Source organism: Erinaceus europaeus, chromosome 11 (assembly GCF_950295315.1).
Source record: "Erinaceus europaeus chromosome 11, mEriEur2.1, whole genome shotgun sequence".
NCBI classification, from domain to species: domain Eukaryota; kingdom Metazoa; phylum Chordata; class Mammalia; order Eulipotyphla; family Erinaceidae; genus Erinaceus; species Erinaceus europaeus.
In genome coordinates, this window is record NC_080172.1 from 8,879,279 (window position 1) to 8,894,800 (window position 15,522).

The window sequence follows — 15,522 nt, forward strand, 5'->3', positions numbered from 1 at the left end:
TTTCTTTGTCATCATAGTGTGAATCCTTTACTTCAGGGACATTGATTTGGCTTCTCTACCACTCCTTATGTCAGTAAGCCAAGTTTGAATGACGTAGATGAATTTAATAAACCTTGTGTTTCTTCCCAGACACCGAAACTTGTGACTACGGCTGGCACAAATTCCAAGGGCAGTGCTACAAATACTTTGCCCATCGACGCACGTGGGATGCAGCTGAACGGGAATGCCGTCTGCAGGGAGCCCATCTCACGAGTATTCTCTCCCATGAAGAACAAATGTTTGTCAATCGTACGTAGCAAATACACAGTGTCCGGAAACATCATTCATTCTCACCAGTTTTAGTTTTTTTCCCTGCATCTAACTGAGAAGAAATATCTCAGTTGTGATTCAAGTCACTTGGCAGTTTCCTCTAGAAGTTCCTTCCAACTTTGGGAAACATTTCTTATAACATAGGAGATGTTCTTTGCCTGCAGCAATAAGAGACCTACTGTGCTATAGGTTGAATCATAGGAAATTGCTATTTGATAATTTTTCTGACTTGGAAAAAATGGTTACTTACAATTTAGTCTAATTCACCAACACATGATTATCTTCATGATCTCTAGTTTGAATTTGGGTTTGTCTAAAGTTAAAGAAAAAAATATTTCATATATATATATGTGTGTGTGTGTGTGTGTGTGTGTGTGTGTATTTATTTATCTCCCCTTTTGTTGTCCTTGTTTTTTATTGTTGTTGTTATGGTTGTCGTCATTGTTAGATAAGACAGAAATGGAGAGAGAAGGGGAAAAGACAGGGAGGGGGAGAGAAAGATAGACACCCCTGCAGGTGAGGAGCCTGGGGCTCAAACTGGGATCCTTATACTGGTCTTTGTGCTTCACGCCATGTGCGCTTAACCTGCTGTGCTACTGCCTGACTCCCAAGAGGAAAATATTTCATCTATTCTTGTGCCACTAATTAAAACTAAATTGTTAAAAAGCATTCTATTTTTTTTTAAATTGGGAAGTTAGTGGTTTACAGTATAGTGGTTGGCACAGTTTCATATCTTACCATGTTAGGTGTCTGCAAAACACTCTCACCTCAAACTTGGGTCCTTTTTCATCAGCATGCACCAGGATCTGTAATATCCCCTCCCTCCACCTTTCTCCCTGTCCTCTTTCCCCAGAGTCCTTTGTTTTGGTACGACACACCAGACCAGTTCAATGTTTACTTTGTTTCCTGTCGCTGTTCTTGTTTCTGAAGAACTGCTCATGAGTGAGATCATCCTATATTCATCCTCCTCTTTCTGACTTATCTCAGCATGATTCCTTTAAGCTCCATCCAATATGAGGTGGAGAAGATAAATTCACCATTTTGAAAATCTGAGTAGCATTCGATTGTGTATATCGACCATAAGCACTGTACACAATTGGTTCTCAGCCAGTTTTCTCTTTATTTTAGATCATGGAAATTTGGCTTCAGGGCTAAAGTGATAACTTACTGGGTCAGACCTGTGCTTTGCCATTTACATAAATGAAGGCCAGGGCATCACATGGGAGATAGTATGGAAATGGAGGTGGCTCTGGTTCTGTGTTTCTCTTTCTTTTGCTCTGTGTGAATGAAAAAGTTCTTGGAGTTGTGAAAGTTCACATGCCTTGATGCTGCCACTCAAATACACAGGGAATGGGGAAATAGTACAGGAAGGACAGACAAGTGGGGAGAGGGAGGGAGAGAGAGAGAGAGACAGAGAGAGACAGAGAGACAGAGAGAAATCTATAGCTCAACCAAATGCTTATAAAGCTTTTCCTTTACAGGTAGGAATCTGAGATTTGAACCCTGTTCCTTTCACATAATAATGTGTGCTTTCAATCAGCTGCACCACTGCCCAGCCTCGTAGTCACTGAATTTTTATTCATAGCAGAATTTAATAAAAAAAAGAAAGTTTTTTTAATAATGGAAAATATTTAGTAATAATAAGCTTCTAGGGAGTTATTATCTTGTGTCTTATATTGTTTCAGAACGTTTGCAAATTAGCTTTTTAGTTTGGAGCACATTGACCAGAAGAATAAAAGATAGACTATGAAAGTTATTTCATGAGCCATTCAACAAGAATTCAACCAGAAGAAAAGATGGCATGACTCAATATGAAGTAATTTTTATTTGATATACTTTATCCTTATATGGAAAATGTGATAAAAAAAAAATATGTGTCATTTCATTCATCTTAGGTGTGGGCCATGATTACCAGTGGATAGGCCTCAATGACAAGATGTTTGAGCATGACTTCCGTTGGACTGACGGCAGCACACTGGTAAGTTGCTGATAGAAATACCAGCTCTAGGGACTTGGTATTGTACACTGATTGCATGCTACATAGAGAAAATTCATTACATGACTTCCTCCAGGTCCCTCATTGATCTAGAGCGATGTTAAATAGACTCCCACATGGACTGATCTGTCTGTCTCCTGTTGGATTATACTCTTGTGAGTTTCATCTATTCAGCTTCTAGTGGCTACTTCATTATTATTTTTTTTTTCTGCATCCTACACAGAAGACTTAGTAATACTAACTCCAACTGTGAGTAGGCTAAGTAAATCATGACAGACAAAGCTTTTTTTTTTTGGAGCAACTACTAGTCAAAACATCCATCTAATTTTCAAGAATTGGCTTTCTTAGTGGGCGGCCGGGAGGTGGCGCTGTAATGAAATTCTGATGGCAGGGGCCTCAAGCCATATTCATTAAAGCCGAGGCTTGAAGTGTCCCCAGGTGTAGCCGAAGTTGAGCTCCACTGGGCAGCTTAGTAAGTGTGAATTAAATTTTAAAGTCGATAAGCAAAAGATAAACTGGGGAGTTAATTTTTGAGCCCTTTGTGTGTTTGCATTACTTAAGTAGTTAAATTTCACATACTACTGGCCACTCATCTGACTGTAATGAGCTTGGCTAAATGTAAAGTTCATTCTAGAAGAGATGCCAAGAGTAACCTCTATATCTGGACATTTTACGCAGTTTAGGAAAGCCTCGGTGTGCTTTTCTGGAATACGATTAAGTCTGTTTCTGTGCACTGAATCTTGACAATACTCTTTTTTAAATTTTTTATTTTTTTGCCTCCAGGTTTAATTCTGGGGCTCAGTGCCTGCACCATGAATCCACTGCTCCTGGAGGCTATTCTTTCCCCTTTGGTTGCCCTTGTTTTTATCATTGTTGTGGTTATTATTGTTGTCATTGATGATGTTGTTGGATAGGGCAGAGAGAAATGGAGAGAGGAGGGGAAAACAGAGAGGGGGAGAGAAAGATACCTGCAGACCTGCTTCACTGCTTGTGAAGCGACCTCCCTGCAGGTGGGGAGCCTGGGGCTCGAACCGGGATCGTTAAGCCAGTCCTTGAACTTCAAGCCATGTGTGCGTGATCTGCTGCGTTACCCCCGACTCCGACAATACTCTTTTAAAGGAGCCATCAGGGAGGGTTTACAGTAAAGAAAAGGACTACCACTTGCTCTGAAATATTTTCCCGGTCAGGTCACAATGCTATGAAGTGGTGAAACCAGTCCCTGAACACAGAATTGTCTCCAGAGTCACAGACTTTCTTCTAGCTGCTAACTCTTTGATTTCAAAAGGAGTATGCTGGGGCCGGGCAGTGGTGCACCATGTTAAGTGCACGTAGTACAAAGTGTGAGGACCTGCTCTAGGATCCTGGTTTGAGTCCCAGCCTCACCACCTGCAAAAGGGTCACTTCACAGGTAATGAAGCAGGGCTGCAGGTGTCTATCTTTCTCCCTATCTTCTCCTCCCTTCTCAGTTTCTCTCTGTCCTATTGGGAAAAAAAAAATGACATAGGAGCAATGGATTCGTTGTGCAGGCATGGAGCCCCAGCGAGAACCCTGGAGGCAAAAATAAATAGAGTCTGCCTTGTGTTTTGCCTTGAGCGACCCTTAAATTCCAGACTGTCGTCCCCGTCTTCACGCTTTCTACTGAGTCAATACAATGGCCCTCAAGTTCCACACAGTACAGAAATATAGAGAAAGTAGATGGTTCATGAATTATACTTCCAGCGGTGTATGTCTACTAATTTTTCCTTATCAATAGTTAAATCTTGTCTAGTTCTGAACTTCACTGTGTATCTGTGCTTGTTGCATGCTTGTGTTTTCATTTTGCTGAAAGGAGTAGTTGTTTCTGGGGGATAATGTTGGTCAGTGGTTGATACACATATGTGACCTTATCTATTCATTTTTACATACTTATTATTTTTTAATTTTATAGGACAGAAAAAAATTGAGAGGGAAGAGGAGATAGAGAGGGAGAGTGGAAGAGAGACACCTGCAGCCCCTCTTCACTGCTCGTGAAGCTTCCCCCGATAGTTGGGGGCAGGAACTAGTACATGGTAATGTGTGTGTACGCTCAACCCGTTGTACCACTGCCCAGCCCTCTTAGTTAACTTTAATTGAGGTAGAGGATTTTGTTTTTATTAATTGAATTTCTAAATGAATATGAAATTTATTTTTTTTCATATTACAGAGAATTAATTTTTTTATCAGTATACTTTTGGAATATAAGACCAGTTAGTGGTGATAAGGAGGGAAGTAGAAAAGTCAATGGTTGGGGGTGGGCACACCCCCAGGACAAAACAGATACATACACACGTTGACTTTCAGTGACACAACACTTGTGATCTCTATGATGACTGTATAGTAACGGAGCCTATATTACTTAGTATGTAGACACTCAATGAATTTTCCATTGTGAGTTGTATACTTCAAATCTGTGGTATAAACTGGGTTTGGAGGGATACCCACTATTAAGTTTAACTTCTACAAACATTCCCTAATAAATAGTCTAGTGGAAAGGGCTATATTCCTTTTTGAGCTCACAACTGTTCCAACAGGTTAGAAGGCAAAGGACTCCAGTGGTCACTTCTCATTGGTACTTACTTGTGCCTTGTAGACCCAGACCACAATTCATCTAAAGTGTACCTGTTGGCTGGGTGCCTGTGTGTTCTGGCTGTGAGCCTAGAATAAGCTGCCTTTGGCCAGGTGGTGTATATGTAAAGTCTGTCATTTGTTACATAGTGACCTGATGGAGCCAACTCCCAGACCGTTCCCAATCTGTTCTTGGTTATGTAGAATTGATTTGTATGTTTTAAATCTTAGTATTATTGTGTGTTACTAGTTGTTTGTTGTGGTTCCTGGATATTTATTCCACTAACAGTTCAGATCTTCAAAGGAGACTTTCTCTTGCCTGCTCTGTGTTTCTCACTGTGTCTCTGGTAAAGTCCTTTGGAACCTGGTTAATGAGAGTGAATGTTGGCATATAACTAGCTCCTATGTAGGTTCCAAATAGGGACTTATCTCCCTTCTCAGATGCATTTCAGGTGGGTTGGACTTATCAGATGTCATTATCCTACTATTACTATATTGAAGAAAGCCAGCTCATGACTTTTATTTTATTATTTTTAAATTTAATTAATTTTTTAAATTATCTTTATTTATTTATTGGATATAGATAGTCAGAAATTGAGAGGGGAGGGAGAGATAGAGAGGAAGAGAGAGACACCTGCAGCCCTGCTTCACCACTCACAAAGAATCCCTCCTGCAGGTGGGGACTGGGGGCTTGAACCTGGGTCCTTTCACTTTGTAACGTGTGCTCAACCAGGTGTACCCCCACCCGGCCCTGAATTTTCTACTTTTGTTCTCGTCTGTATTCATTACTTTTTAATTTTTTTAAAAAGTATTTTAATCTTATTTTTAGTGAGAGATTCAAAGAGAAGGAGACGTAAGGACGCCAGCTCAGCTCTAGTTTATAGTGGCACTGGGGACTGAACCTGGGATCTTGGAGCCTCGTGCATGAAATTATTTTATTCTAATATTTTATTACTTTTATTTATTTGATAGAGACAGTCAGAAAGCAAGAAGGAAACAGAAGACAGAGGAAAAGAGACAGAAAGGTACCTGCAGCACTGCTTCACTACTTGCAAAGCTGGAGGTGGGGACTGGGGACTCAAAGCCTGGTCCTTGGTTACTGTAACGTGTGCACTCAGCCAGGTGTACCACTAGCTGGCCTCCATGAAATTCTTTGCATAGCCATTATGCTATCTCACCAGCTCTATTTTTTTTTTATTTTAATGGTCTGGGAAAGTACTATAAAATAGCTTAAGCATTATTTTAATTGTCTAGATTGCTGCTAAACTTCTTAAACAAATAAACATTTCACTTAGTCAGAAGTTCGATACTGATTTGCCTTCAAATTTTCCAGAAGAAGAGAAAACAGCCTAACAGAGGATTCTAAATAAGAACACGACTTTTTGGGGGGCCGGGTGGTGGCACACCTGGTTGAGCGCACATGTTACAATGTGCAAGAACTTGGTTTCAAGCCCCCAGTCCCCACCTGCAGGGGGAAAGCTTCACAAGTGGCGAAACAGTGCTGCAGGTGTCTCTCTGTCTCTCACCCTCTCTAGTCCTCCCTTTCCTCTCGATTTCTGACTGTCTCTATCCAATCAATAAATAAAGATAATTTAAAAAAATAATAATAATAAAAAAGAACACGACTTTTCACTTAATGTAAGGATGACAGAGATTGCACCAAGTGAGGGACTTAGCTTGATGCAGACAGCAAAGGAATGTCATACGTAAGCAAAGCACAAGGAGGAAGTGACCCAAGTTAATGAAGGAAAAGCCCTTGTATTCATCTCAGTTCTCTCTGGGTGAAAAGTGTGTTAAGGAGTGGCCATTCACTTTGAACTTTTTTGGAACCAAAAAGTCCAGCTGCTCAACAGTCTGCCTGCCTCTTGCTTGTCTGATGTGTGGCCCACTTGCCTGCCTTTCTAACGAGCCTTTCCTCTTAGCCTTCCTTTCTGAGACAGCCAAGGTGTCTCTTAAATGTTTTTGTGGGTTTTTTGTTTTGTTTTGTTTTTTTGTCCTACAGTCACCATTCTTAAAAGGTTCCACATGTGTGCAGGCCTTTTAATAAAATTGTAAAATAGTTCTCCTTTGTTTCTCTGTTTACTCCAAGTTTCTGACTTTTCAAAAGGCCCCTAAGTTAGGTCTTTATCAGGGCAAGCAGAATCTGTTTATACTAGGAAGCGGTGTTAACTTGACTGCTTGCAATTTTTTAAAAATTTTTATTTATTTACTGGATAGAGACAGCCAGAAATCGAGAGGGAAGGAGGGGAGGCGATAGAGAAGGCGAGAGACAGAGAGACACCTGTAGCCCTGCTTCACCACTCGCAAAGCTTTCCTCATGCAGGTGGGGACCGAGGGCTCGAACCCGGGTCCTTGCGTATTGAAACATGTGCGCTCAAATAGGTGTACCACTGCTCCAAACACATGCAATTTTAAGGATTTTATTATTTACAGTGATTTTTCTCCTCCTCCCTCTTCCCATTTTTTTTTTTGTTGTTGTTGTTGTTGCTGTTACAAAGATTTGTTAGACTTTGTCTTTCTTGGGAGGTAGAAGGGTATTAAAACAAAAAGATACTGGTGAGAATCTGAGAACTTTGGAGGCAGGTATGGTGTGCAACCGTACCCCTTTTATTTTATGATTTTGTAAACTCACTAATAAGAATATTCAATTAATTAATTAATTAATTAATTAATTAATTATTGCCTCCAGGGTTATCGCTGGGCCTCTGTGCCAGCAAACCTCCTGCTCCTGAAGCCCATTTTTTGGATTTTATTGGACAGAGAGAAATTGAGAGAGGAGGGGAAGACAGAGAGGGAGAGAGAAAGTTAAACACTTGCAGACCTGTTTAACTGCTTGTGAGGTGACCCCCACCCCTGCAGGTGGGGATCTGGGGGCTGGAACCCAGATCCTTGCACAGGTCCTTGTGCTTCTTACTGTGTGCGCTTAACCCAGTGTGCTACCACCTGGCCTCCTTAAATTGGTATTTGCAACATATTATGTTTGTATTATATGAGGTTCCAGTGTCCATATTTTTTTATTGAAACAAACTTTAAATCAACTTGCTGTGTGTTAACATGATTTTGCTTTATAGCAAAACTGATTCAATTTATATTTTTACACAAAGTTATTTATTCCGTCTGTCAAGTTATCTACATTGCTCCTGTTCCTCAGATTCTGACTGACTACTCCATCTAATTGGACTCTATTATAACTGAATGTTTATTAGTAAAATTTAAAAAGTATGTGTCTCCTTGATTTTAAAGATCTTTTTACTATTTATATGGAATAAATAAGTTTTATAAAGGTCATGATGAAAATTGATTCTTGCCTTACCTTTGTGATTTACAGAAATGCTATTTTTATTTCAGTTTTTTTTTTTTACTTTCTAACCTGGTTACCTACTAACTAGTTACATTTCAGTTTGATAGTACATTTTCTACTACCAGGTTATTCTATAACTTGATTGTTGATCTCTAACTCTGAGTACCCTAGTAGTTTTAATAGAAATCTTGACAAATAGCCTTAGTAATGAATTACTTCACGCATCACCTAGACTTGTCTTCAAAGACATTAAGTTAAGCTATCTGTGTTCAGTACACATAAAAGCTGGGGAAGTTAAACAAACATTTCTTATCTAGCTTTTATTCAATTAGCTGACTTTTAAGTTCTTTCTTTAACCTACGGTATAATGAATGGCTAATCTAAAGTATTTCCCCTCCAGGTCTGTCTTTCAGTGTCTATGACCTTCCTCTCCGTTCATTACGAGTTCTTATTCCTCTTCTTAAAATCCTTCAATATCTTCTTCCTGTCAGCTTCAGTATAAGATTCTGATTATTAGTGTAGCAGACCAGCTTGAGCGATTTCATCTGACACTTGCTATGCTCTGTCACCTCAAAGTACTCAGTGTTCCTAATATAAGTCATGTGATTTCACTCTGGGGGCTTTGTTTACACATGTCCTTAGGCTTGAAATATCCTTGCTTCTTACTCAGATTTTATCTAATAAGCATTTGGATACCTTGTTTAGTCCAAAATCTCCCTTTAGACAGTCTTCTATGCAGTTCTTTCTTCCTTTCTTTCTTTACTCCTTTCTTACTTTCATTTTTATTTTTTGTATTATATTTATTTATTTATTGGATATAGACAGCCAGAAATCAGGAGGGAAGTGGGTGATAGAAAGGGGGAGAGGCAGAGAGACGCCTGCCTGCAACACTGCTTCACCACCCACAAAGCTTTTCCCCTGCAGGTGGGGGCTGGGGGCTCGAACCTGGGTCCTTGAGCATTGTTAACGTGTGCTCGGTCAGGTGCACCACCACCTGGCTCCTTCTTGCAGTTTTTTATACCCTTTTTTCATTTTACTATACCCATCTGTCAGGTTCATTTCCTGGCCCTCAATTTTCTGAGGTAGCAGTTAGCTTTCACTTCAATTTTGTCAGCACCAAGAATGCTGGTTTCCAAAATAATGGCTGAAACAGAATGCTCGTTGTTTGTTTGCCTGTCTTCTAATAATCAGTGTCCATATATTTTCATTTTGTTATCTTTTTAAGAATGTTTTATTAGTGACTTAATAATTATTAACAAGACTGTAAGATCACAAGGGTACAGTTCCACACAGTTCCTACCACCAGAGTTCCATGTCTCATCCCCTCCATTTGAAGTTTCCCTATTCTTTATCCCCCTCTAGTTATATGGACCAAAATTCTTTGTGGAGTGCAGAAGGTAGGAGGTCTGGCTTCTGTAATTGCTTCTCCACTGGACATGTGCGTTGACAGGTCAATCCATCCCCTCAGCCTGTTTCTGTCTTTCTCTAGTGGGGTAGAGCTCTGGAGAGGTGAGATTCTGAGACACATTGGTGAGGTTCATTGTGTTATCTTTTGAATATTCGAAATGAACCATTATTTTGGGGGCAGAATCTCTTTGTGACCATTCTTGTTTTTCTACATTAAGTATTTTATTTAGAGTTGTACCAGTATGTGAACATTAAAACATAATAGATGGTTTTTCAACTGAGATGTAAAGAAAAGAATAACTTTATTCAAAATCAGCCACGCATAATGCACTTTACAAAAGTTATGAACTCAAAGGAAAGCAGGTGCTCTTACCAGACACAACAGTCATGTCCATGGTTGTGGGATTTGTGGTAATGTGTGAAAATAAGGCCAGCAAGGTGCCTGCTTTGTCATATGTGTAACCTACACTAAGACCTGGCCTCACCAAATTGGGGAAGTTTGGCTATTTTGTTATCATCCCTTCTCTATTTCTCCCTCTGTCTGAAATAGTTGGCCCAGAGTGGTAGAGACTGAGTGATGGCAACAAAAAGCAAAAATGACACTGTAAAACTAAGTGATGATTTACACTTGCAAACACATAAGTGTTCAAGTAATTTTTGGAAACGTAAAGATGGAAGACAAATGTTTCACATTTTCAACTCCTGCAAATTTAAGTTATATAGAAGTATGCTTTCCGTGGAGCTTGAGGAAAGCAGTAATTACTCAGTCTTTGAAGGGTAGTTATTTTTGTTCATTCAAAAGAGGCACATATTGTGTCAATAAGCTTCCTAATGAAAAATGAATTTTAAAAGATTAATATCTAAATTCAAAATGTAATGAATGGAGCAAAAGAATATCTCACTTTGTTGCTTCTCTCTCTCTTTCTCTCTCTCTTTCTTTTTGGCTATAACACTGCTTAGCTGTGGGTATTAGGAGCGACAGAGATGGAACGTGGGTCTCTTGCATATAACTCCTGTGAATTACCATTGCTCTGTCTTCCCAGCCCCTCACTTCTGTTTGTTATCAACTTGTTTTATTTATTCTATAGTTGTCCACCCATCCCCCCCCCAAGGGTTTTTACAGAAGCCAGACCTTTCACCTTCTGTACCCCATAATGATCCTGGGTCCATGCTTCCAGAGGAATAAAGAATAGGAAAGCTTCCAATGAATGGGATACAGAACTCTGGTGGTGGCACTTATGTGACATTGTACTCCTCTTATCCAACAGACTTGTCATTCATTATTAGACAAATAAATAAATAAGATTGAAGAGAGTTTCACTGACTCATCTATTCCTTGAATATGTTCTTTCAGGTACAAGGAAATAAGACATCAAGGAACTCTATGAAATAGTTTCATTTTATGTACATCCTTCCTAGTTAAATCACTTTCGTAACTTTCTTTCACCTATAATGCCCATGGATAATACAGCTAAGGAAATCATTGGAAATTGTTAGGTGCCGTAATTAAACTACTTTTATAGCATGCCTCTCTGACTAAGGGTTTAAAATTAACCTGCTGGCCTGAGGTTTAAGGTTTAAAGCTCTTGTCATGCTGCTCTCCCCTCTCTTTGACCCCCAGGAATAAATTTGTCATCAGGGAAATCCAACATGGTCTGAATTACCCCTTTTATTCTCCCCTTCAGTAAGTCTACTACTTGCCCTTCCTCACTGGGAATCTAATGCTTCAGTAGATCAAATGTAGTTACTTCAAAGGAAAATGTCACCCTAGATAATGTTGTCCAGAGGCTAAGGACTGACTAGAATTGACAGTTCAGTTCTCTCTCCTTTTTTTTTTTTTTTTCCAGTAAGTTGAGGAATTTTTGTTTGGTTTGTTTGTCAAAGGAAAAAAAAATGAAAGAAAGGACAGTCTCATTTTATTCTTATATATTAACTTTCTCCCTATAGCTCCTTTACACCCTCACTTCATGCATTTCTACTTTGCACTTCATGATGACTCCTTCCGGAATTCGTCATAGTTTACTTCTCACTCTCCGGAGTATGACTTAGAGAAAAATGGATGTTCTCACTGTATTGATCTGAATCTGGTCAGGACATTTTTTGCAGAAGTTGAATCATTGTCCACAGATGTCTTATTTTCCAGGCCTAGCCAACTCATCTGACTCTCAGTAATTATGATACAGAGGAGAAATGGCTAATTGATAGATAGCCTTTTGTATTTTGAAAAACTCCTGCTCTAAAGATCTCTCTTGAAAGATGGCAGAATTCAGGAGTCAGGCAGTAGCACAGTGGGTTAAGCACTCATGGCACAAAGCACAAAGACTGACATAATGATCCCGGTTTGAGCCCCTCGGCTCCCCACCTGCAAGAGAGTCCCCCTCTCTGTCTTCCCCCTCCTCTCTCCATTTCTCTCTGTCCTATCTAAGGACAACATCAACTACAACAACAATAACTACAACAATAAAACAACTAGGGCAACAAAAGGGAATAAATAAATAAATAAATAAATATTTTAAAAAAGAAAAGAAAAATGGCAGAATTCTTCTTTTTTATTTAATAGTATGGCCCAGAATTAGTAAGCTGGTACATGGGGCCAGAATTTGGGATGCTCACTGTCCTGGTTAGAGTGGATTCATCAAAAGAAGCCAATTGGTTGTGGATTTGATTTGAAATCGAGGCCCTTTTCTTCTTTCGTAAAGAACCACATCAGCCTGTCACACAAAGTATTGCCGCTTTGAAAAAGGTAAAAACAAAGAAATAGCCTTTAGCCTTTAAAGGCATAGAGAAGAGAGCAGTAAGTCTCAGGCTATAAACGATTATTCCTTTTTCTACAGGCCTGTGTCCTTATTACCCATTTATAAATACCACGGTCTTTCCCTCCCTTCTCTCAGATGTTTTGAACATTGGAAAGAGAATCAGGGGTATCAAATCATTTCTAGTATTTTCTAAGCCTATTTGTATATTTCTACTCACTTGAAATGATTGAACATGATTCGGCAGCCCACAATGCAAAACAAGCCCACCTCCACCCCCACACCAAAGCTTTAGTCGTATAATTGCTACCCGAACATCTTAGAAGACTTTCTATAGAGTATTTGCAGATGGACGAGTCAAGTGTGGTGCGATTTTAGCTCCAAGTTGAATGCCACTTCTCTGTGACTAAGCCACACTGCCTCCCAGCATTCATTTAATTAGGTTTAACCATTTGTAACAGGCTTCATTGCATTAACCAGGAAGCCAAGGAAAGCATATGCTGTTTCCTCATCTTTTTACACATTACTCATGAGTGCAAGCATTCTCAGTTCCTTTTTCTCTTTCTTTCTGCCTTTCTTTCTTTCTTTCTTTCTTTCTTTCTTTCTTTCTTTCTTTCTTTCTCTTTCTAAAAGACCACTAAGTGCTTAAGGAAAATAATTCACTGGGGCTCGCAGTTCAGTTTGATTAGAAACCCAGAAGTATTTCCTCTGGTTTTGTATATGAACATAATGAGTTGAGTCATCGAGGAGTCTTAGAGCACAAAACCGCCATCACCTTGCTTTTACTTGAGGCAGATAGCTAGCTAGTGATGGCTAAACAGCTGGAAAAATAGTATTTACCCATCACTGGAAAAATCATTTTATGGCAGTAGTTCCATCTTAATGCTCTCCGTGAGACTTTAAAACCACCACTTACAGATATTTAAATTTAATTGCTAATTAGTTAAAGGTGACACATGGGGGGGGGGGAGCCAAAAAAATAATGTTGAATGGGTGTTGGCAGTTTCACATTGCATTTGGATCCTTAGCACTTCCGGATTGGTAGACTTGTGCAAACGAGCTAGAAGGGAAGGAACCACTGGCACCATTCAAGGCAGGATTAAATGCAAGTAGCTCCACGGGGCTCTCTGCCTAGGACCCATCTCTCCAAGCGGTCTCACAGAGGGAGTAGCTCATATCCTTTGGAAAACGCCTTCGATAATTACTGCTTTGTAGGACAGTGAGCTCACGCTCTTACACAAGATTAGCATTGTACTCACAAACTGGCAGACTGTCTCTCTCTTGCACAGAGATTTGCCAGCTAGGAAAGTAATGGGCACATTGCCACTTTAACAACTATCAGGAGACCCTGAGTGAGTTTTTTTTTTTTTTCTGTAGTGTATTCAAGTTTGTAGGATCTGGCTGCAGGCTGCCAGCTTAGGGTAGTGACACCAAAACAAACATCTCTTTCTCCTTCAAACAAAGCTGCTCTTTTTCCTTCTGGTTGTCTTTCAGCAAATTACACTACTCAACTAAAGGACAACAGCAAAACCATACTCTGCCTTAAAACATAAGTAAGTACAGACCCAGACCAGAATAACCTTAAACACCAGAAGGGAGAGAACAGGGTGGTCATTTGCCCCCCAAACAAATTAAATAAAACAAAGTTAAACCTACCACCCACAGACTTCAGACAAATGCCTATTGTGTACCGGCCATCTGTGTGTGTGTGTGTGGGGGGGGGTATTTTAAGGTTACCAAATGTTTCCATTTGTTTAGTAAGTAGTCCTCCTTCTAGATAAGAGCTTGACCTGGGTTATGAAAGGTTATAGGTAATCCAGAGATCTTTATTTAGCAAAAAAAAAAAAAAATTGGTAATGGTTTCTTATCAGCACATATTTCAAAAGGCTTCCTTTTGGGTAAGTGTTTTCTCTTGAAAGTGTGATTTTGTGATTATCTACTCTTAAGAAGGGCCATATTAAAGTTCTATTTGTAGTTATGGGGATACAGCCATAGTACTATCAGTGATAAAAAAAAAGTCTGCACACAGACAGGTCTGTTTTCAGTGTAGGTGTCATGTTTGTACATTTCACATAAAAACAAATGGGCTGTGACTGACTAACACTGCAAACCTTTCAATGTGCCTGCACAGGTGTTTTTCACAATCTGTTTTGTTTTAAGAATTTTAAGTGCACACTAGTGGTTTGACTCTGAGTTTGATACAGTTTCACTATCAATGTAAATCTTGTCATAATTTTTAAAAAGCACCATGGAGAAAAGCTAAACTATTGCAGTTGAACACTTTAGAATACAGAGATTGTAGTCACAATGGCTATGACAGACTAGAACGCTATGAGACTGCATATCACTCAGAGTCCACCCTCTTCCAATGTATTCTCTTTATGCTTTTCCTCATGAAACCAAGAGGGGTACAAATAATCTCTTAATTTTTTAAAAATACATGGGATGAATAATCATGATTTAGGAGATATTCGCAATTGTTTTGTTTTAGAAATTTATAATATGGGAGTCGGGCTGTAGCGTAGCAGGTTAAGCGCAGGTGGCGCAAAGCACAAGGACCGGCATAAGGATCCCAGTTCGAACCCCGGCTCCCCACCTGCAGGGGAGTCGCTTCACAAACGGTGAAGCAGGTCTGCAGGTGTGTATCTTTCTCTCCTCCTCTCTGTCTTCCCCTCCTCTCTCCATTTCTCTCTGTCTTATCCAACAACGACAACAACAATAAAACAACAAGGGCAACAAAAGGGAATAAATAAATAAAATAAATATTTTTTTAAAAAAGAAATTTAATATTTTTTAAAAAAAGAAATATGATGGAAACATATCGCCACCTAGTGGCAACATTCTGTTTAGCATTTGAAAAACCATTTTCAGACCTCAATTTAGCTCTAAGCAAAATGTGTCACTATAAATTAAGTTCCTCTTTCTTTTCTTTTCTCTTCTTTTTCTTTCTTTCTTCCCTTATTTCTTTCTTTCTTCCTTCCTTCCTTCCTTCCTTCCTTCCTTCCTTCCTTTCTTTTTTTTACCTCCAGGGTTATTGCCAGGGCTCTGTGCCAGCACTATGAATCCATTGCTCCTGGAGGCCATTTCTTTTTATTTTATTGGATAGGACAAAGGGAAGTTAAGAGAGGAAGTGGAGATAGGGAGAGGGAGAGAGAGAGAGACAGAGACCTGCA

At 39.5% G+C, this 15,522-nt stretch overlaps 1 protein-coding gene across 5 annotated transcripts in view; it reads left to right on the forward strand.

Annotated features, from left to right (window-relative positions):
* Window positions 1-15,522, forward strand: part of VCAN (versican) — a 126,381-nt gene that overhangs the window by 93,969 nt on the left and 16,890 nt on the right. For 4 of the 5 annotated variants that reach the window (XM_007518821.3, XM_060201134.1, XM_060201133.1 and 1 more), the window contains 2 exons: window positions 130-288; window positions 2,205-2,287. In XM_007518821.3, the coding sequence (XP_007518883.2) occupies window positions 130-288; window positions 2,205-2,287 (242 nt within the window). Of the gene's footprint in view, window positions 1-129; window positions 289-2,204; window positions 2,288-10,684; window positions 10,885-15,522 lie in introns of those variants that run through there. The other variant, XM_060201132.1, reaches the window with a different exon arrangement.